This window comes from Myxine glutinosa, chromosome 12 (assembly GCF_964187855.1).
Source record: "Myxine glutinosa chromosome 12, kmMyxGlut1.1, whole genome shotgun sequence".
In the NCBI taxonomy this organism is placed as follows: Eukaryota; Metazoa; Chordata; class Myxini; order Myxiniformes; family Myxinidae; genus Myxine; species Myxine glutinosa.
Window position 1 is genome coordinate 60,456,184 of NC_136272.1, and position 24,409 is coordinate 60,480,592.

Consider the following 24,409-nt stretch of genomic DNA (forward strand, 5'->3'; position numbering starts at 1 on the left):
CCACCATCGCTTTACCACCACAAAAATCAATATAAAGACAAAACTCGTCGTGCCCCTTTCCAACAATGTTGCACTTTACAGTATAAAACTAAGAGTACATCCATGTAGCATAAAAAAAACATCCAATGGTTATGGATGAAAGGAAAGAGGGAGGTTGTGTGGAGGCAAAGAAGGGTGAGGGGTCGTGTGGCAGAATAAATTGATGACATTGAAGGAAATTTGAAGAAGTGCGTCTTACGATCTTAGTCACCCTTACATACTGCTTTATTTATTTATTTTATACATAGTCAAGGCTCGTGAAAGATCCTAGAACGGATTAGGAGGCAACATAACAAATGAACAGCAGGAAGAGAAGGGGGGATGCCAACTGCGGGGCAGAGGGAGACGGTCAAACAAGGGATGCAGGTAACAATGAGGGGTAGGAGAGAACACAAGGAGTGGACAAGATGGATACAGAAGCAACTAGAGGGGCACTCGGTAGAGGGCAAACCTCCGCCAGGCTGAACAGTTTACGGTTTGTATCCCACAGATAGGCCGGATATGTATCACGACTAGAACCAAAATAAAATTGGCTTGTTCTCGTCTCCTCACCAACTCATCCACCTTGTTTTGTCATACTCCATCAACAACTTTTTGAAATATTGTGCTATATTTAGTTTTTGGCCCTCTCTCTCTCTCTCTCAATGGTGATGGATCACTTTTAAAAAATTATCGTGTCCAGATCCGGATCGTCAACAAAACCAAATCGATTTGTTGTTGTCACACACCCAACCTGTCCATCATGTTTCGTCCGAATCCATCCATAAGTTTTTGAGATATCATGTTCACAGGCAGACAGATAGACAGACAGAGAGACAAACAGACAGGGGTGAAAACATAACCTCCACCACCTTCGGTGGCTGAAGTAAAGGTTTGAGAGGGGCTGGGGGTGGATCATTTAACGGGTGTAGATAAGATCAGGGCTTTGAATGGAGGATGATTTGAGATGGTGAAACACAGCTGTCTTGAAGACCTGGAGGGAAGAATGAGATTGCAGAGTGTGGAAGGTGGTTCCACAGGCAGGAAAAAGAGAATGAGTGGAGGTGAGCAGTGGTTCTGGATTTTGGCTGTTTCACGAGGAGGGTGTTGCTGTGAACCCCATGTGCGTGTTGTAGATATATAGGGAGGGGTGCCAGGCCAGAGAGAAGAGCAGTATTCCCTCAAGCTGCGGATGAAAACCTTGTAGGTGGATATGAGCTCAGGTGGGTCAAGGATGGACATTGCACGACGGTCATTTGTATGTAGATAGATATATGAGATGTGATGAAAAGGTTCCGGTGAATACTGCTGCTACTAATGAATGCATGAACATTGTTGAGGTCATTGGGTGGGGCTTATTTTATTAACTGTCCCACTTACCAGCAACAAACACCACTAGTAGTACGCGCCAGTGTGCTGCGGCATTGCTTTAGGTGAGCACGTGGTTGTGGCCTGTGGCGCTATTGTAGAAAATGGCGAAGTTTGAGCAACGTGCAAACATGAAATTTTGTTTGAAACTTGGCAAGACGGATACAGAAACACACAGAATGCTCGCATCGGTCTACGCAGATAAAGCTGTGACCAACAAGACTGTTTGGGTGGTTTCAAAGGTTTCGGGAAGGGAATGAGTCGCTGGAAGATGATGAAAGAAGCGATCGTCCATGCTCAAAGTAGTACTATCGTCCAAGCAAAGCAACGTTTAACCATTCTAGAAATCACGGAAGAGAACAGTCTTTCGTTTGGTTCCATTTAGGCCATCCTGACAGACAATTTCGATACAAGAAAATGGTGTCTTCATTTCAACACCTGGTGTTGGCTTAGCGGTTAGGGTGCCAGCTTGGGATCCTAGGATCCTGGGTCTAATCCTGGTCATCACTGAATTAACACCAGTGGGGTTGACTCAGCCTGTCATCCTGCCGAGGTCGGCAAATTGAGTACCAGCTCACTGGTAATTCTCTGTGTGTCGCAAGAGATGACCAACAGGGCTGCTGACAGGAAGGGCATCCGGCTATAAAACATTGCTTCAAAAAGAGGACCAAGGTGCCCAAAAAAGGCCAACCCCTGCTCTGCGGGGAGAAATGGCCTCTAAAGGTGGTTCTTCTTCTTCATTTCAACAAACTTGTTTGGTCAAGGCCTTTCAGATCCAACATTCTTACCCCAGGTGATGAGTTGTGTGTTTACGGGTATGACCCGGAAACAAAGGCACAGCTCCCAGTGGAAGAGACCTGTGTCAGAGACCGAAAAAGGCACACCAGTCGAGATCGCAAGTGAAGATAATACCGATTGCGTTCTTTGACACTGAAGGAATGGTTCGTGCAGAATTTCTTCCCAAAGGTGCTACCGTCAATGCGGCTTTCTACGCGGAAGGTATGAAACATTTCTGAGAGGCAGGCAGACGGAAAAGACCAGAAAAGAGGAAAAACAGGTGGCTCCTCCCCTCCATCACAACCCCCTGTCACATGGATATCTCTATCCAACAATTTTTGGTGGCAAAAACGTTCCTGTCATCCCGCGTCTGCCTTATTCGCCTGACTTGGCATCGCGCAACCTCCGGCTGTTCCCCAAATTGAAACAAACAATGAAATGGAAAGCAATTTGACATGAACAAAGACATCAAATCTACCATGACAGACCTTCTGAAGGTGATCAACAAAGAGGTCTTCCAGAAATGTTTCTGACAATGGCAGGCTTGGGCTGTCTATAGATTGGGCTGTCTACAGATTGGGCTGTCTACAGATAAGAATGGTGGAACAAGCGTGTATGTGCAGGAGGGGAGTATTTCGAAGAGGATCAATGATGCAAGTGTTTAATCTACTATATAAGAGAGCCGTTGCTCTGTGTGTGTCGCCATTTTTCTCAGAGATGGCTGAACGGATCTTCGTCAAACTTTCAGAGGTTCATCAGTGAGTGCCTGGGAATGTTTTAAGCCCAAAAAAAAATTATGAAAAGAAAAAAGTTCATTTTTTTGGAGAGAATGAATATATATATATATATATATATAAATTAAAAGCATCGCTCGATAGTGCCTAAGCCTTTTTAAATTAATGACAGTTATATACAAATACACATTCGCATAAATAAATACAAAACAATCACCAGACATTTGAATACAAATAAATCAAAGAATTCCGGAAGTGTACGAAGTTGGTAGTACGGCTTCTTCTTCTTCTTCCTGATCGGCATCACACTAAACTCAGAAACGTGATGAACGCCACATTCACCCAACAACATGTATATGAACCCCCTTCCTCTCCTGCCTCCCCCCCTCGCCTCCCCTTCCCTTCCTCTGCTCCCCCTCTCCCCGCTCCCCACCCCTTTTCCCCTCCCTCCCCCGCCCGGCAACGCCGAGTACTTCTGCTAGTGTTTAATAAAGTGATTTTATCCCAACATTCACCAAACTTTTTGCTCACACCTTGGATGTGATCGGATGAAGAAAATGAAGAAAAAATTCAAAGTTGCCAACCTAATGTGAAAACTTGGTGGGTAAAAAGGACCGGCTCCTAAACATAGGTGGTTACGAGGTGTCATTGAGCAGATTTGAAGGAATCATACGATAGAAGTGGACATATGGAGGTGCCTGCACAGGTAATGGAAGCAGACAAGAAAATGTGGATACTAGTGGAAAAATAAACCTCAGACATAAGGAGATGGAGACGGATTCACTCGATTGATGAACATCAGGAACAAGAGACAAAGCAGGAAGTGCACGACAGAACAATTTAAAAATATAAAACTAATAGATCACAAACCTGTTTACAGTGAGCAAGTCTTGTGGATGAACTTGTACACAAGTTATGGGAGCATTAAAACACATCAGTGCACTTCACATGAATTACAAGGACACTGGTAGACAAGGGACAACCTCCACATAGCATTCGGGACTTCATCATCACAAGATACAACAACCTCAGGCAGGAAGAGGAAATACGCCAAGGAATAAAACAATCACAAGGTTCATAACGACCACACAACAGGTTAAACATCATTGTTTTATGACATTTGACCACAATGTTCATATCAGACCGACCGTATGTTCATAATGCACACATAGACCACCAAATAAACAGAAGTGATCCTCATAAGGAAGTCCTGTTAGCACTTCGTCCTTATCCTGGTCCAAAAGGCAAAACAACGGGTGGATGAATGGGATAATCTCATTAAACCGAGAGGTGTTTGAAAAGCGAGGCCCATAGCTCACGTTGAAAAGGTTGAAAATCAATTCATCGGTGACAATAGCGGGGAATGTGAAGAAAGGAATAGAGCTCAGAATAATGAGGGATAAAAGGCAATAATGACATCAGAGTGGGAACACGCAGCCAGCAATTGTTGGGGCAGCTCGGGGGTTTCACTTACACCGACTGATCTCTTCAAACAGTAAACATATTGCGCTGCAGATTTGGACCTCTTTGGAAATACCCCTCGTCACCAACTGTTTTTTTACACCTACCTACCTACACCACTTAAGGTGATGTTGTCACCCCTGGCTGTCTGTTTGTCTGGCTGTCTATATATATATATATATATATATATATTTATTTATTTATTGTATACAAGATTGAGGCTCGTGTAAGAGCTAACATTAATCACAAAAAACATATCATAAAGCGAGCGGGAGACAAGATGGGGAGAGAGAGGGAACCACACAAGCACAACAACAGTGGAGAACAAGGACATTGAGAGATTTGTGGAAGGAAGAGGGCTGTGGCAGGGGAATGGGAGGTAGGGGTACAGGTATAAAGCAAATGAACTGCGGTGAACGATAGGAATTTCAGGAAAAAAGTTGGAGATTGAAAAAGGTGGATTTGGGGTATTTTAACGGAGGTAGAAATGATCAAGGTTTTGGATGGGGGAAGATAAGAGATGGTGGTGAACAGCCGTTTTAAAGACCTGGAGGGAGGAGTGGGATTGAAGAGAGTGAGGGAGTTTGTTCCAGAGGTGGGAGAAAAGAGGAATGAAGGAGTGAAGGTGAGCAGAGAGTCTTGATTTTGGCAGTTTAACCATAAGAGGGTTGCAGGCAGATCTTGTGAGACTGCAGGAAAATACACATATACATATATTGTTACGTTTGTAAGGGGTAGGCAGTTCAGCTAGATAGTCCAGCTAGATATGTTTAGGTAGGTGCTCCGAATGTCGTGCAGAAACCTTGATGTAATAAGTACTTGTTTAGACCGTGTGTTCGGATTAAGCTTTCATATTCATCCCCATCATGGGGGGGGGGGGTTTGGGGGACGACGACATGTTATTTAGCTCAGGGATTATGTTAATTAATTCCTTGTATGTTGTTCACTCTGTAATTTATCCCTATGTCCCTTATGGCATCACATTAGACACTAACTAGAATCACGCATTTAATGGCACGAATTAAAAAGCCTACTGGAGCCAGGACATTGAGCGCTGCCGCTGCCAACCCCAACTTGGATGGCACACATAAGTCGGGCATGCCGAGGTCACGCCCCGAGGAGCCGTGAGTCGTCAAGGTTTTGATTGACGGGAAGGACTGATAGGGAGCAACTCGCTGATTGGCGAAACACGACCGATGACGTCAGAGCCTTGACATTAAAAGAACGCTCTGACCGACTTTTCCTGCTCTTGTCCCTTCTCCTTCTGGATGCCATAGTGAACGGTCATGATTGCTCCTCTCCTTCCCCCTTCGAGGTTTCTGAGTCTGGCAGTATCGTTGTGGGCCAGCATCTCCTCCTCGTTCCCCTGTTTTTCTGGGCATTGAGGGAACATTCCCTCTTGCGCCTCTCGTTCCAAAAGCGATAGCGGACAGTTGGTCTTTGCTCTCTGCATGGGGAGGCTTCATCGCGGGCAGCCGTGGTCGACATCGGGCTGGTGGTCGTGGGTCAAAGAGCCAAGGAGGGGGAAAATATGTATGTATATGTATACCAAGTCACATGTATACCAAAATCAATATATATATATATATATATATACCAAGATTTGCCCCACTGTAAGTTCATACCATCTGTCACACAATGCTCTTCCACGAGCTCCAAACTTCTGAAGGAGGGGAAAAATAATAAGGGGAGGGGGGTGGTGTGTTCTGCGTAGGGAGAGAATTACAAAGTTTCACAACAGGTACTTTGGGTCGCCGGTGTCCTGAACTCTTGCCTCATGACACCATTAAACTCGAAACAAACCCCACGTGCGGTGTCAATTCGTCGACTGCCCTAGCCCAACAGCCAAATCCGTAGACAGCCCAATCCGTAGACAGCCCAATCCGTAGACAGCCCAATCCGTAGACAGCCCAATCCGTAGACAGCCCAATCCGTAGACAGCCCAATCCGTAGACAGCCCAATCCGTAGACAGCCCAATCCGTAGACAGCCCAATCCGTAGACAGCCCAATCCGTAGACAGCCCAATCCGTAGACAGCCCAATCCGTAGACAGCCCAATCCGTAGACAGCCCAATCCGTAGACAGCCCAATCCGTAGACAGCCCAATCCATAGACAGCCAAATCCGTAGACAGCCCAATCCGTAGACAGCCCAATCCGTAGACAGCCCAATCCGTAGACAGCCCAATCCGTAGACAGCCCAATCCGTAGACAGCCCAATCCATAGACAGCCCAATCCATAGACAGCCCAATCCATAGACAGCCCAATCCATAGACAGCCCAATCCGTAGACAGCCCAATCTGTAGACAGCCCAAGCTCCACTTTGAATAAAATTTTGAAATATGTCATCACCATCAATTTGTGTCTGCTGTCGATTACAAAACACTTTGGTTATCAGTAAAAGGCCTGGGACTGAAGAGGCAAGCAAATAAATCTACATTCCAGCTGGGAGGGCGTGGTGGTATTGCCCAGCTGGTATACTTTGCCATTGCCCTGGAGACCAGGGGGAAAGCTAAGAAAAGGCCTTTTGCATTATGAGGTAACAGATGAAGGGCCAACAGAAGGCCTGGCTGCATCTCTCACTGCAGTTTTGCCATTTCATTCAGCAGGTGATTGGGACAGATTCTCACAAAGGCTCAGCCCCCCACCCCCTTTCTCCATCAGGCAAAGTAACTCTGAGGAGCCATCTGCTCCCTGAACCCCTCCCATAGAACCCCACGTTCCCCTCACCCCAAAACCACTCGGCTTTCTGAAATCCTCATAAAGTGCAAGGTGACATTAATATTGAAAAGTAGATTTTTAACATAAGAATTTTTTTTCTTCTTCTTCTTTTTCTGGACAACACATTGCAGGCCATATTCCATAGTCTAATCCAGGGCCAGAGAGGAGTACCATTTGAACCGAACCGATTTGGCGAACATGACATGCACTTACTACATGGCGAACATGAGTGTGGTCTCACAGCACAAGGACAGAGCCCAGTTTAGAGCCACAAGGTGCACGTGCTGCACTGCCCATGGACATGATTACAATTGAACAAAGTTCAGGTACCCTCATGCTGAGGCTGTGGACAGAAGTTCGCAAGTTCAATCACGGGTAAGGACAGAAGCATTCAATATAAAATGCTCGAATATTCCTCAAATCACCAAATAATGGAACATATCTGGGGTCTGCTCCCTTGAACATATTTACCCCCCCCTCCCAAAAATAGTATTCCACCAACATGTAAACGTAATAGCATTCCACCTACATGTAAAAATAATAGCATCCCACCAACATGTAAAAATGATAGGATTCCACCAACATGTAAAAATAATAGCATTCCACCACCATGTGAAAAATAATAGCATTCCACCAACATGTAAAAATAATAGCATCCCACCAACATGTAAAAATAATAGCATCCCACCAGCATGCAAAAAAGAAGAGTATTCCACCAACATGTAAAAAATAATAGTATTCCACCAACATGTAAAAATAATAGTATTCCACCAACATATAAAAATGATAGGATTCCACCAGCATGCAAAAAATAATAGTATTCCACCAACATGTAAAAATAATAGTATTCCACCAAAATGTAAAAATAATAGTATTCCACCAACATGTAAAAACAATAGTATTCCAACAACATGTAAAAATAATAAGATTCCACCAGCATGTAACAATAATAGTATGCCACCAACATGTAAAAATAATAGTATTCGCCCACCATGTAAAAAATAATAGTATTGCACCAACATGTAAAAATAATAGTATTCGCCCAACATGTAAAAATAATAGTATTCCGCCAACATGTAAAAATAAAAGTATTGCACCAACATGTAAGCTGTCATGGTCGAGTACCACACAGCTCGTTTCACCTGAATAATTAGCTGTGAAGCAAATGGATGGAATCCCCACTGCAAACATTGTCACAAACAGAGTAACGAAGTACGGATACAACAAGGAAACTGTATGAAAAGAGACAACGCCCTGAACAAATGCTATATTGTGCAAACATCATGTCCGATTACAAATACAGAGTATAATATATACTCGTATATTATAACTAGGTACCCACCGATGGCCCCACTATTCCGACACGCCCCAAACCACCTACCACCCAACCCCCAAAGGTTGATATAATCCAAACAAAGGAGCTCCTTGCCAACTCCAGCCCCCAAAATCAGTTTCTTATTAAAACAAATAAATAATACACCAAGATGAACCGAAACGATGAACAATGAACGAAGCATAAATAATCGATCTGAAAATGCATCAACATGTAATGAGGGATTGTTACGAGTATGAAAAGAAGGATCCATGAAAAGCCATCAAGTGGACATCACAAACATGAGATGCTTGCTCACCTTCCGCATGACACACCCAGAGCCATTTGCACAGAGTCGCACACTCGTCAACATCACAGAAAGGGGCGTGTGTGTGTTCATGTGTGCGCGTGTGTGTGCATGTGTGCATGTGTGTGCGTGTGCGCATGTGTGTGCGTGTGCATGTGTGTGTGTGTATGTGAGCGTGTGTGCAAGAATAAGAGCTGAAGGAATCATAACAACCATATTCATCTCCCCAACACAGAACGTCACCACCAATACCAATGTTACATGCACCTTTGTGTCGTCACAGTCGACAAGGAATGCTGGGCATCAATGCTCACATGACCAGCCCATGATCCACGTTATGTTACAGATGTATGCATTATTAGAACGACATCATGTGACAGAATTAATATAATCCTCTCGAAATCCCAAATACCAACGTTGTGTTCCTTGTCACAGACATTTAACTATTTACCAACCGATTTAAATTGAGGTTTAACTATTTGAGACCATTACTGAAGTGATGTCAGCCACCCATGAGGACAACAACATTTACAGTGCCTTGCAACCGCCACCACAATCACAACTTTTCACCTCGTCCATAGCGACAGAGGTGGGGCAGAAGCGACGGCAAATTTTCAACTGACAGCACAAAACGGCCTCCCACTCGGGTCCAAATCGGCAGTCTGTCTTCATCCAGACAACAGAGGACATCCCCAGCAGATGGGCATGCCGACGTGCCAAAACGAAGACACAAAAATTCTGTACACCACCGATAATAAAACATAAAATGAACGACAAAGGAAGAAAGGCCCGTGCACACGTACCCAGTTACATGGAGGTTCTGAGCGAATCAACGATACAGGCCCCGTCCTGCCTGGTCCACCGTTTAAATGCCCAACACGTTGTCTTTGTGTGGGTTGGTCCAAAGCAGGAAAGACATGCCCGTGTGGGCAGGGCCAGACAATGTGGGCGTGGCCAGACAACGAAACCAGCAGCAAAAGGAAAAATTAATAATAAAAGAGAGCGAGAGAGACGCTTCCTTCCGAATTCGCAATGCCTCATTGGACAGATTCATGGATGCATCTTCTCTCATCTAATGAATGAATCCATCGCAGGTGATAATACAAACAGCGTCACAGAGAAATCTCACAATGGCAGAGGGATCATGGAATAATATTCCTCGCATCTCAGATATCCACAAGAGGCCTAGCGTGGGCTCCCAATGAACAAACACCATTCCCTTTTGATTTAATTAAATACACTTAAGAAATTTAAGCTTTTGCCCTTTAAATTTAAGCTTAATGCACAAACAAACAAATCAAAAGGGTTCAAGATGGAATTATCAACCTACTAAAGGCCTAAAGATTTGTTTGCACATTGATATTAAAAGCCCAATAAATATTCTATTTTTCTGGGTTTGTGGTCAAGATATTATTTATTTCTGATCATGATATATTGATAATATTAATGCTAATAAATGGCTTCCCCCATTGGTACGAGCAGTTTCTAAATCCACTGTAGATCGAGCAACAACACATATAACGTTCCGGTTCTAGCTCGGCTTAACTGGCTGAGCTTGTGCATTACAATCTGGTCATTGGAGGTTCGAGTCCCAACACGACCAAGATGGCAACACAAGCACCATGTCCAGTGCCACGGGCCATCGCATCGGTGGCATAGTCAGTGCCCCGGTGGCAAACTCAGTGCCACGGTGGCATAGTCAGTGTCCCGGTGGCATAGTCAGTGCCCCGGTGGCATAGTCAGTGCCCCGGTGGCATAGTCAGTGCCCCGGTGGCATAGTCAGTGCCCCGGTGGCATAGTCAGTGCCCCGGTGGCATAGTCAGTGCCCCCATCATGATAATGCACCTGTCAGATAATATGGAAACAATTGATTGATGATTGAAACATTGTGCACTTTAAAAAGAACTGTCAATCTGACTTCAAATAACAAAGTTATATTTGTACACATGTTGAAACAAGTCTGAGGAGGGAGCACAGGTAGTGTACCTATTTTTGAGTTGTCTTGTCTGGGTTCCGATTCCAGAGCAGACTACAAGGTACAAACTGTCCGACTGGTGCTTAGCAGACAGGAAGTTGCATAACAAAGTACACCACCTCTCACTCACATGTGATGTTTAATGCCAGCTGTCCCTTCTGCTGACGTTAAAGATCCCATGGTGTCCTTACGTTACGGATTCGTCACTTCCGTTGTTGTGGTTTTCATCCACTGTAAACATTTTTGATTCCATGTACTATTATTGTTGTCGTTTGGGGGAAATAGAGAGTACTATTTTCAAAAGGTAAAAAAGTTAATGTTTTAAATGAAACCGTAACCGGACGACGATGAAGAGGAAGAAGAGGAAGAAGAGGAAGAGAAGGCGGGGCAAGTGAGTCGGACAAGAAGCCGAGCTGCTTCGAGGTCTGGAGCGAACGTTGACAAACGAGGGTCACGAGTGGACTTTGGGTTTCCCGGGAAAGGGATTCCTGCGACAGAGTTGTTATCGCTGTGACAGATCAACCTGCGTGTCAGGTTTTGCGGTTGATTCCGAGGAGAATCATCGTAGTGCCGTTACGCCTTGAGAACGGGCCGTCGGCCATTTTGACTCACGCGCTTTGCGCATCGCTCAAGGTTTTTTGCCTCGCTTTAAACATTGGCACCGCATTCAGACGTGGATCTGGTGTGTGTGTGTAACGTGGCTTTTGAGTGGAAAATCTGCGGGTCGACGATTGGGAGCCGTGGAACGTCCATACCCGAGGGTGTGATTTCCCAGTCGCCTTGAGGGCGCCTTGGTGCAGCTTTGGCAGCGGGACTGTGACTGTCATCCGAACGGGATTCTGGTCTCGATTGGACATCGTTCTGACGATCGCTGGAGCGGATCGACTTTGGCTTGATGCCGGAATAGAGACATTGGGGAATGTTCTTCTTTTCGCTCACTTGGAGCACAGCGAGTGATATTGTACGAACCTGATGGTACCATCATAGGAAATATATATTGGTTGTACAATTGATTACTATTGTTGTTGTAGTGTTATTCTTGTGTTGGTAACTTAATACAATATTTGTTTGTTGGTAACAATTGGTGTGGCTTCACCATTGATCTTTGACATGCAGAATAACACATCTTTCTGCCGTGACTCCTCTCGGGGCTCGGAGGTACACCGTGACCGGGATTTGGGGAGGAGCACGTAACAGAAATTGGGGGCTCGTCTTTGCTGACAAAATTCCGCAATCTCGTCTGGGATAGAATTCCCTAACATTCCCAAAATTCCCAAATTTGGAATTTTTCTAACATTCCCAAATTTTTTAAAAAAAAAAAATTGAAATTTTTTGTGTGAAGGTTAACAGATGTTAACTGATAGTCACCATGGTGTTTGATGCAGAAAAGTTTGCGGCGTCCCCTAATGAGGCACAGTTCCAAGCGTTAAAAAGATCGGAACTCTTGATGAATGAATGAATGAATGAATGCTTGGCCAAATGATATTGGCCTTGATATTGGCCAAATATTTTAACTTGGAGGTCCGAGTTAATATGAAGAAAGCAGAGATGCAGACATTGGTGGTAGAATCTCTGGTGGGACAAGGAACATGGAAAGAGGTAGCCTTGGATTGGTTACCCAAGGAAAAAGAAAATGTGGAGCTCCGGAAAATGGAGATGCAACTGCAGAGCCAGGAAAGGATAAAAGCAGAGGAAAGGAAAGCAGAAAAGGAAAGAGCAGAACAGGAACGAGAACTCGAGGAAAGAAGAGCAGAGGAAAGAGCAGAGGAAAGGAGAGCTGAAAAGGAACTCGAGGAAAGAAGAGCAGAACAGGAACGAGAACACGAGGAGAGAAGAGCAGAGGAAAGGAGAGCTGAAGAAGAAAGAAGAGCAGAGGAAAGAACAGAGGAAAGGAGAGCCGAAAGGGAGTTAAAGGAATGTGACATGGAGTATCAGAAGGAACTTAAACTCAGGGAGCTGGAATTAATGGGAGAACAGAGAGAAGTAGTATCCATGCCGGCTAGTTCGACAACTAGTCAGAACACTTGGGATGTTGGTAGGCATGTGAGGCTGGTTCCACCCTTCAATGAAAAGGAGGTAGCCAAGTTTTTTTTACACTTTGAGAAAGTGGCTCAAATGCTAAAATGGCATGTGGGGTCCTGGACTATGTTAGTGCAAAGTGTTCTGGTGGGTAAAGCTCAAGATATCTATTCGGCTTTACCGATTGACCAATGCGCAGATTATGAGATAGTGTTACAGATTCGTCACTTCCGGTGTTGTGGTTTTCATCCACTTGAAACATTTCTGGTTCTATGTATTATTATTATTATTGTTTGAGGGAAATAGCCATTATTATTGTCAAAAGGTAAAAAGGTTAATGTTAAATGAAACAGGAAACCGGATCGGGAACCGGAAGACGAAGAAGAAGAGGAGGTGAGAAAAAAGAAAGGAGCGAAAAGTCGGACAAGAAGCTGGTTGCTTTGCGTTCTGGATTGAACATTGTCGAGCAAGAGTCACGAGTGAACTTTGAATTTCCTGGATAGGAATTCCTGCGATAGGAGTTATCGCTGTGACTGATCAACATGGGTGTCAGGTTTGGCGTTGGGATTCTGAAGAATCATCGCCGGGTCATCGCGACTCGAGAACGAGCCGTCGGCCATTTTGATTCGTGCGCTTCGCGCGTCAAGCAAGGTATTTGCTTCGTCAGCCATTTCCACCGCTTTGACGTATCTGATGTGTGTGTGTGTGTGTGCACCGTGGCTTTTGGAAGATTAATTTGCGGTTCGCCGACTGAGCCGTGAAAGTTCAGACCTGGAGGGCGCCTTTGGATTTCCCATTCACCTTGAGTTTGCCTTATGCAGTGGCGCCTTTGGATTTCCCATTCGCCTTGAGTTTGCTTTACGCAGTTTTGGACCACGTGACTCTTTGCGCCGCTTCGACTGCATACGCCTTTCTGCTGTTTTGGCGGTGTGACCGGGCCCGTCATCTGAACGGGGTTCGGGTTTCGATTCGACATCGCTCTAATGATCACTGGAGGGGATCAACTTTGAGCTATAGAGACATTGGGGAATGTTTTTTTTTCACTCACTTGGAGCACAGTGAGTTATCCTATACTAGCTGATGGTACCATCATAAGATGTGTTGATTGTACTTTTGATTGCTATTATTGTTGTATCGTTATTCTTGTGATTTTTAATACAATATTTGTTTGTTGATAACCATTGGTGTGGTTTCCCTATTGAATTTTGACACAGAATAACATATTTTTCTGCCGTGGCTCCTCTCGGGGCTCGGAGGCACACCGTGACCAGGGGGTCGGGGAAGAGCACGTAACAATAGTGAAGAAAACCATTCTCAAAGCCTATGAATTGGTCCCTGAAGCTTACCGGCAAAAATTCCGGAATGCCAGGAAGAGGGAGAGTGAGACCCATGTGGAGTTTGCCAGAATGAAGGAAACCATGTTTGATCGGTGGTGTGACTCGAAGGGGATTGGGAAAGACTTCAACCTGTTACGACAATTGATCTTGGTGGAGGAATTCAAACAGTGTGTCCACGTGGACATTAAAGTACATCTGGATGAAAAGAAAGTACCAGAGTTGTATGAGGCAGCAACCGTGACAGATGACTGTGCCTTGACACACAGGATGGGGTTCCACAAACCTAACTTCCCGCCTAGAGTTAGCCAGGGGAGTTATGGAAAATCAGGTTTGGAGAACAGATATTCATGGAGGCGGCCTCGAGATGACTATGGGGACAAATCTGATACCGCGATTTTTAGGGATCAGAAGACTACAGTTCCAAGACAGACTTATCTTCCGGGGGGCCCGAGGCAGACCACGAGTTTTTCCTCCGGGCCTACTTGTGCTTTTTGCAAGAAACCTGGGCATTTGATGTCCCAATGTTACGCCCTGAAAAGGAAAAATCAGGAGCTGGGTCAAACTAGTGCAACTCCGAATGCATTGGCAAATGCGAGAAATCGTCCTTGGAGGACAGTGCCGTGTGAAGGTTCCCATGCCAAAGTTACGGCATCACAGAACGACCTTGTTCAAGAGGGTTAAAAACCTTTTATTTCAGAGGGGTTTGCGTCACTGGATGGAGACTTAACGAACCAGAGACCTGTTAGGGTATTGAGGGACACAGGAGCACATCAATCTTTGATGCTTGAGGGCATTTTGCCATTGTCAGAGAAGACGGCAACTGGTGTTAGTGTTCTTTTACAGGGGGTTGGTGGCTATGTTAAAGCTCCACTTCATGTCATCCATTTGAAGTCTGATTTGGTGTCAGGACCGGTCACCGTTGGTTTACAAGCCACTCTTCCTGTAGAGGGAATCTCTTTTATTATCGGGAATGATTTGGCCGGTGGTCGAGTTTCTGGTAATCCAATGTTGGTTGAAAAGCCCAGTATGGAAAATAACACCGCACAGTTAGAGCAGGAGATTCCGGGTTTCTTTCCATCCTGTGCAGTGACTCGTGCTATGCGTAGGAAGCGCTCTGAAGAGAAGGAGAAGGAAGGCGATGTGGATTTGGGTTCCTTAGAGGTATTGGAGGAAAATTCTGAAAGAAGTAATAGGAAAGGGAGTGACATCAAGGAACTTAAGGAAAAGGTGGCATCTGGAACCAAAGAGGAAATGGAGTGTCCGTCGGAGACAACTGGGAGCGAGGTTGAGCAAACGGTGCTGGTCCGAAAGAGACTTGTTGAAGAACAACACGGAGATTCGGAGATCCGGAGTTTAATTGGTAAAGCACTAAAGCCGTTACAGAGGAAGAGGCTATGAAAATACCTGTTGGTTACTTCATGAAAGGGGAAATACTCATGAGAAAATGGAGACCACCTGAGGTGCCAGCAAACGATGAGTGGAAAGTTCATTACCAAATTGTGGTGCCACCGCCGTACCGGAAGGAGATATTGAGTTTGGCGCATGAGACACCTTTGGCCGGGCACTTTGGAGTGAACAAGACCTGTGACAGAATATTGGTACATTTTTTCTGGCCAGGATTGCGACGTGATGTAGCGGATTTCTGTAAATCTTGCCATTCTTGCCAGCTGGTGGGAAAACCTAATCAGAAAGTCCCATCCGCACCTTTAAAACCCATTCCAGCTTTTGAAAAGCCATTCAGCCATGTCATTATTGACTGTGTAGGCCCTTTACCTAAAACTAAGGCTGGACATCAGTATTTGTTGACCATCATGTGCACTTCCACAAGGTTCCCAGAGGCAGTGCCTCTTAGAAAAATTACTGCGGCAGTTATTGCGAAGGCCTTGATTAAATTTTTCACTTTGGTTGGCCTACCTAAGGTCATCCAGTCTGATCAGGGTTCCAATTTCATGTCAACACTTTTTCAGCAAGTGGTACACCTGTTGGGAGTGGAGCAAGTAAGATCAAGTACTTACCATCCCGAGAGCCAAGGGGCCTTGGAAAGGTTTCACCAGACATTGAAGAATATGATCAGAACGTATTGTTTTGAATGTGACAAGGATTGGGATGAAGGAATACCCTTATTGTTGTTTGCTACGAGGTATCTGTTCAGGAGTCATTGGGATTCAGTCCTTTTGAACTTGTGTTTGGACACGCAGTGTGAGGACCATTGAAATTGGTGAACGAACAGTGGCTACAGGAGGAATCACAGTCAACAGTGGTGGAGTATGTGTCAACGGTTAGGCACAGATTGGCAAAGGCTTGTGAATTTGCGAGAAGCAACTTGAAAGTGACACAGGATAAAATGAAAGTGAGACATGACAAGAAATCTCAGATAAGAAATTTCAGTCCTGAGGACCGAGTGTTAGTGTTGCTTCCTGTTCCAGGTCAGCCACTACAGGCTAGGTATTTTGGTCCTTATGCAGTTGAGGAGAGGGTTAATGAAACAGATTATGTGGTGACAACTCCCGACCAACGGAAAAAGTGGCAGCTGTGTCATGTCAACCGCCTGAAGAAATATTATGAGAGGAAGCCTGTGGAAGAAATGGTTCCTGTCTCACCTATCGTGTCTGTAGTCGGGGTGCAAGAGAATCCAGAGGTTGACGCCGGTGTGAAGTTTGATAACTTTGATGACCAGGCTTGTCCCAGATTGACGAACACAGAAGTGTTGTGTCATTTAGATCAGAAATTAGGTCATTTGACGAGGGAACAACAAGGACAACTATCCAGCTTAATTTTTGAGTTTGCACATTTGTTCACAGATGTACCTGGTCGTACTGATCTGGTATATCATGATATTGAGGTGGGGGAAGCCACTCCTGTGAAGCAACACCCCTGTCGGATGAACCATGTGAAGATGGAGTATCTTTGGAAGGAGGTTCAGTATATGTTGGAGAATGACATCATCGAACCAAACAGCAGTGAATGGAGCTCATCATGTGTGTTGGTTCCAAACCCGATGGCAGTTTTCGCTGTTGTACGGATTTAAAACGGGTTAATGCAGTGACCAAGACCGACTCATATCCCATCCCGAGGATTGATGACTGTATTGATAGAATAGGCCCAGCTAAATTTGTAACTAAGTTTGACTTGCTGATAGGGTATTGGCAGATTCCTCTGACTGATAGAGCCAAGGAAATCTCGGCTTTAATCACACCAAATGGGTTGTATCAGTACAAGGTTCTTCCCTTTGGATTGAAAAACGGGCCTGCTACATTTCAACGGCTGATTAATAAACTTATTGCAGACCTTGAGGGGGTGGAGGCTTATCTGGATGATATCATCCACACCATGACCATGGAAGATCATATGAAACAAATTCATGCTTTTTTCAAGAAACTGACCAAGGCAGGGTTGACCATCAACTTATCTAAGAGTGAGTTTGTAAATGCACAGGTGGTGTTCCTAGGCCATGTAGTAGGTCAGGGTCAGGTGCAACCGGTGACAGCCAAGATAGAAGCCATTGATCGCTTCCAAGTTCTAAAAGGGAAGAAGGAGCTTATGAGATTCTTGGGTATGGCTGGTTGGTACCGGCGGTTCTGCAGGAATTTTTCTGATGTGGTAGCCCCTTTAACGAATTTGCTGAGGAAAGAGACCAAGTTTGTTTGGGATGACAAATGTCAAGCTGCCTTTGCCCACGTCAAAGCAATATTAATGAGCTCTCCTGTCTTAGCAGCCCCGGATCTTCAAGCACCTTTCAAGTTGGCCATTGATGCAAGTGATGTGGGGGCTGGGGCAGTTCTATTACAGGAAGATGAGGATGGAGTGGATCACCCGGTGTGCTACTACTCCAAAAAGTTTAACAAACACCAGGCTAATTATGCCACCGTGGAAAAAGAGACCCTTGCTCTCCTGCTAGCACTTCAGCATTATGAGGTGTATCTGGGAACTACAACCTTTCCTATAAAAGTCTTCACTGATCACAACCCCTTAACCTTCATTCAAAAAATGAAAAATAAAAATCAGAGGTTGATGAGATGAAGTTTGGCTTTGCAGGAGTTCAACTTGGAAATTGAGCATGTAAAGGGCAGGGACAATGTCGTTGTGAATGCTTTATCCAGAGTGAACTAACTTTGGAAATTCCTGTAGGTGGTTTGGAAGTTTTGTTGCTTTATTTTGGGGAATATTAATTATTGTTGTTCACGTGAATTGATCTTTTGGGAGTGAGTTTTACTTTTGTGGTTAAAAGAGTTTTTGCATGTAAAGAAAGTTTTCACTATGTTCAAACTTTCTTTCTTGAGGGGGGGGAAGTGTTACGGATTCATCACTTCCGTTGTTGTGGTTTTCATCCACTGTAAACATTTTTGATTCCATATACTATTATTGTTGTCGTTTGGGGGAAATAGTGATTACTATTTTCAAAAGGTAAAAAAGTTAATGTTTTAAATGAAACCGGAACCGGACGACGACGAAGAGGAAGAAGAGGAGGAGAAGGCGGAGCGAGTGAGTCAGACAAGAAGCTGAGCTGCTTCGAGGTCTGGAGCGAACGTTGACGAACGAGGGTCACGAGTGGACTTTGGGTTTCCCGGGAAAGGGATTCCTGCGACAAAGTTGTTATCGCTGTGACAGATCAACCTGCGTGTCAGGTTTTGCAGTCGATTCCGAGGAGAATCATCGTAGTGCCGTTACGCCTCGAGAATGGGCCGTCGGCCATTTTGACTCGCGCACTTTGCGCATCGCTCAAGGTTTTTTGCCTCGCTTTAATCATTGACACCGCATTCAGACGTGGATCTGGTGTGTGTGTGTGTAACGTGGCTTTTAAGTGGAAAATCTGCGGGTCGCCGAATGGGAGCCGTGGAACGTCCATACCCGAGGGTGTGATTTCCCAGTCGCCTTGAGGGTGCCTTGGCGCAGCTTTGGCAGCGGGACTGTGACTGTCATCCGAACGGGATTCTGGTCTCAATTGGACATCGTTCTGACGATCGCTGGAGCAGATCGACTTTGGCCTGATGCCGGAATAGAGACAATGGGGAATGTTCTTCTTTTCGCTCACTTGGAGCACAGTGAGTTATATTGTAGGAACCTGATGGTACCATCATAGGAAATATATATTGGTTGTACAATTGATTACTATTGTTGTTGTACTGTTATTCTTGCGTGATCTTAATACAATATTTGTTTGTTGGTAACAATTGGTGTGGCTTCACCATTGATCTTTAACATAGAGAATAACACATCTTTCTGCCGTGACTCCTCTCGGGGCTCGGAGGTACACCGTGACCGGGGTTTGGGGAGGAGCACGTAACACTTCGGCGAGTTATTGTCTGCACCTGGAACAAATTATAAATTCCTGTGGAAACCACCTTCAGCAGAATATCAGGGATGGCCATCTGGTTCGTGAAAGAGTGCCAAAAAGCAACCCCAAAATAAGGCAAGGGTACTAGTAGTAGTGGTGGAGGTAGTGGTAGTGGTAGAGGTAGTAGTAGAAGTAGTCACATGTGAAGGTTAAACATCCCACGGTACATTACAAAGAGTATTACTTTGTTCTGGTACCCGGATAAATTCAAAATTCCTTCCCTGCAATATGGTCTGAGTGATCTGTCTGTGGTTAATTTATTAGATTTGAAAACATTCACAAGTGGCAAAGCAGCTGTGCACACGCACACACACACACACACACACACACACACACACACACACACACACACACACACACACACACACACACACACACACACACACACCGTTCAGTTCACCTTACCACAAACACAGCTGTAGACACCAACGCAAACAAAAACTAAATATTCGCCGATTACAAGAAAACAATATGGGACAAAAACTAAGCATGACACTGACCAAGAATTCTAAGAACTCAACACTAACAACATCGACATCCACATCAACAACATCAAACAGTTCAATATGATCATCACAACCACATTCACCAAATACTTTTTCTTTTTTTGTGTAAATTGTCGAGGCTCATATGAGAGTGAGCACACAGAACATACAACAAAGTGAGCAGGGGACAAGAGGGGGTGTATGAGGGAAGCACAACAACAGTATGGACCAGGGACATCAGGAGATCTGTGGAAGAGAGAGAGCTGGGCCGGGGCGATGATGATGATGACGTTGACCATTCCTTTTTGCATCGTGATGCCGAATCAGTTTCCTTTTCTATTGGGCACAATCCCGGACGTGTCGCCACTCCGATGCACGATACTCGAATGGCTCATTCATCCCAGTGAGCTGGTACTCAATTTGCCCACCTCGGAAGGATGCCAGGCCGAGTCAACCCCACCTGGTGTTAATAGAATGGTATGACAGGGGCTTGAACTCAGGACCTTGCGATCTCAAGCCAGCAACCTCAACTGTTAGGCCAACACCTGGCTTATAACTGGGGCGGAATACACGGGATAGACAAGATGGACACTACATGGACTTTCAGGAAAGAAAACAGGGAATTTGAAGGAGGTGGATTTGAGGTGGATTAACGTGGGTATTCCATTCCAAAGGGCAATATCAGACTAGAGTGAAGTCGATGACACACAATCACAAATACCTGTGCTTCCCACCTACAGCAAAGTTCAAAGATGGCAAGAAGTTCTAGTGATGCCGTAATATAAAATTGAGTTAAAAATAATATTCTGTTTTGATCCCTGAAGCATGAACGGTATTTGACCTTTTGACCCCACCCCAGAGTTTCAGAAGACTGCACAATCCATTATGGAAGACTGCACAACTCTGGCTCCACAAAGGCAAGAGCTCAACATCTTAGATTTTTAGATTTGATTAAATCCGTCAGCGAAGCGACAGGGAGGACGGTCTCGGCTATTACTAAAAGGAGAAGCGTTGATCCGTCCATATGTGTAATGCTGCTACACATACGGACGGACACCTCAATCCTGGGCCATAAACAGGAAGGACGGAGGGAGAGAAGCTCTGGGTGCTCTGGGATTTCAGGGGTGCTCTGGAGAGGATGACGGGAGTGCTCGACCTGGAGGTGACGATGTGCATTACACTACAACATGTATGTGGGAGTAGCGAAACCGGGTGAAGAGGATGCATTGTGCCCTCACCCCTTACAAAGATAGAGAAGAATGAAGAAGGAAATTTCCAAAGGTTATGGACATATTCAGACGAAACTTGGTGGACAGGTTGGCTGTGTGACGAGGACAAATTGATTCGATTTTGGAGTTCTGATCCGGCCTATCAGTGAAGACAAAACATTAACTGTTCAGCCTTGCGGAGGGATCTATCCGCTCCACCGAGTGCATTTCTACAGGGTGTTTAACAAAGTCCCATTTCCGCTCCGCAGAAGTGAAAAATGAATCCTTTCTCTAATTCACAGACTCATCGGTGTTTGTGGGTCTATGTGTTTGTTTGCTGCGCTGCTCCTCCTACAGTTTTGGCCCAATTACATCCATACTTGCAACATAGTATCAGCATGACCACAATTATTGTATAGGGGTGTTTCTTTTTCTTTTCTTTTCTTTGCTGATGGTCTTGGGGAGGAGCAGGAATGGGGAGGGGGAGGGGGCAGGTAGAGCAGAACACATTCTTTATGTACATGTGGACCTTGTAGTGCTGCCTCCAGGAGGGAGAGGGTATTCCAGGTCTCCACCCTTTACAGTACAGTACTCCTATCCCCATGTTTTCCAATGCAGAGGTGTTTTAAATTATAAGGAGTAGCCATGTTTTTGCTTCATGTAACCAGTTATTTTCGTGGCGTAGCCCGTATGGTGATGCCGTCTAGAACAGCGCCTGTCTGTCCGTATGTCTCCACAAACGTACACCAATCAGAGCTGAGGATCTGGTCAAATGACAGCGGCACAGCATTTAGTAACAATTACAGTTGAATATTTTACTAAAAGGAAATGTAATAACATTCTGTGGAACGTTTTGGGGTCCCAGCAGGTGTCGTAAGGTACACTCGTGGCCAAAAATATTGGCACCCTTGCACTTTTTTCAAATAATGCACCATTTCTTCCAAAGGAAAATTGTTGAGATTAAAAAATATTTTGGTTTCCACATTTGTATTTCTTTGGTTTTCAGCAGAACAAAACAAAAAGCTGAAAAAATTACTAAATCTTAGCTTTTTCCACACAGAAATCCTAAAATGGCCCGGACAATATTATTGGCACCTTTTAGAAGTTGTTGGAAATAATTAGATTTCAAGCAGGTGATTCTCCTTTACTTTGGAATTGAACTCACCTGTGGTGAGTTGCAGGTGCCTCCAATATAAGAATCACTCATTCAACCAGTTTGAATAGAGAAAAGGAGACATTCTGCTGTTTTGTGTCACTGTGTGTCCCACAATGAGGATGGAGGAAAGAAAGACAACCAGAGAATTGTCTGAGGAGGTCAGACACAAGATTGTAACCAAGCATGGACAATCTCAAGGCTACAAGTCCATCTCCAGAGATCTTGATGTTCCTGTGTCCACCGTACACAATGTTATCAGGAAGTTTAAGGCCCATGGCACTGTAGCCAACCTCCATGGACGTGGACGCAAGAGAAAAACGTGATCGAAGATTGCAGCGAAGGATTTATCGAATGGTGGAAAAAGCACCTCAATCATCTGCCAAACAGATTCAAGCTGACCTTCAGACACAAGGTACGACCGTTTCAACTCACACCCTCCATCTCCAACTCTATGAAAGGGGGTCCTATTAGTGCAGTGGCCGAAGCTGAAAAAGGGCTCTATTTTAGGAGATACCTCTACCGGAGGTATAACAAGCTGGGACCGGTCTCATTTTAACCGTCTGGGCTTCTAGTTTTTGAAAAATGATGTTGTAGTTGTAGTAATTTTGTACAACATGCTAAATTAACCCCTTATTTCCGACAACATGCAATAAATGGACCCATTTCATCTTTTTGTTATTTCATTAAAATAGCCCTATAGATTTTTAGTTATGCTGGTTACATCAATATTATTCATTGAAATGGACATGTAGAAACCCATTTCAGGTAGTTTTACGCTGCTAGGCGGGTTAGGGGGGCAAAATTACACCCCAAATTTGGCATTTTTTAAACCAAATTTGACTGAACTGAATCCTATTTTCTTCCTTTCAGGAAAGAAGATGGACCTCTCACAAGAACCTCCCAAGAAGCAGATACGAACAAGCAGCAATGCCAACGACAACTGTGTGATATGTCGTCGCCCATTGGATGCAGATTGTCCATTCGTAAAAAAAAACCAACACTGGAGGGAATCAAAGCCGTTATTCATGCTGCAGAACTCCGTCAAGATGATGTTCATGAGAGACTTTCTAAAATCCAAGATGACATTTTAAATCGAACTGTTACGGTTAGATACCACACAAAATGCAGAGCTTGGTATACATCCTCGAGTAACCTGAAGTACGTGCAAAGCGATCCCAGTGGAACGGTTAGCACTGGTAATGATACACCTGACTGTCACAGTGGTCCAACACGGCTTAGGCGAGCTGAAACATCTGCTTTCAATATAAGAACAGACTGTCTCATATGTGGGTCATCTAACATTAGAAAAGAAAAGCTGACCAACATTGCCACTGGCACTGGGGCATCAACTCGTGACCGCATCATTGCAGCCTCTTTAGAAAGACTAGATGACAAAATTCGCATGCGCATGTTAGCTTACCCAGACTTGTTTGCATATGATGCAAAGTACCATAGGTCATGTTAAAGTCGTTATATTTCACCACGAAATATCAATGCTGACAGGGGCAAGGCTGAAGCTCAGAAATCTCTGACTGATTTCGATAAGGGTGTTCTGCGTTTGAGTAAGGAAATAGAGTGCACTATTCTATCAAGAAGCAGGAATCTTGTGACATTGTCCTCTCTACATGAACGATTCATTGAAATGCTCAATGAAGGTAGGCCTGATACTCCTGATACTAGCATGGAGCCCAGTGAATATCCCTCATGGAAACTTAAAGAGAAGCTGAAGAATCATTTTAATGACAAACTGTGGCGGACACAAAAGCCCACTGGCGTGGTGACATCATTCCACGCACCAAGTGGGCGGTGGCCACGCCCGAGGGGTAGGCGTGGCCTCATGATATACACCGGGCGACCAGCCCGGAGGAGTTCAGTGTTACAGTGTAGTCTTACAATAAAGACGTTTATATGTTACCGCTTGTCCGCTTCCTCCTTGCTCACAAGCAGCGCGCGTAACGCCGCGCTTTACTGGTGACCCTCGACGTTGGATCTGCCGGAGCGATCCTTCCACACGCGACGCCATCGCCATGGCCGCCTTCGTCAAACTTCCGGAATTTTGGGAGGCTCAGGCCGAAGTCTGGTTCGTCCAGGCCGAAGCCCAATTTCAGCTTCGGCACCTCACCGGCGATGACACGCGCTACTGCCACGTCGTCGCCTCCCTCGGGCCCGGCACGGCCGCTCGAGTTGTGTCCGTCCT

The 24,409-nt window shown here is 44.9% G+C and overlaps 1 protein-coding gene across 10 annotated transcripts in view; it reads right to left on the reverse strand.

Moving 5' to 3' along the window:
- LOC137437448 (E3 ubiquitin-protein ligase pellino homolog 1) overlaps positions 1–24,409 on the reverse strand; it is a 112,738-nt gene that overhangs the window by 73,941 nt on the left and 14,388 nt on the right. Inside the window, exon 1 of one of the 10 annotated variants that reach the window (XM_068131784.2) lies at positions 9,501–9,600. The exons of 6 other annotated variants lie outside the window; for them this stretch is intronic. Coding sequence is in view for 2 of the 4 variants with exons in the window: in XM_068131772.2 (XP_067987873.1) it covers positions 3,768–3,832 (65 nt within the window). In the remaining 2 variants the exon portion in view is untranslated. Of the gene's footprint in view, positions 1–3,767; positions 3,848–8,709; positions 8,743–9,500; positions 9,601–24,409 lie in introns of those variants that run through there. 3 more of the 10 variants (XM_068131782.2, XM_068131773.2, XM_068131772.2) reach the window with 3 other exon arrangements.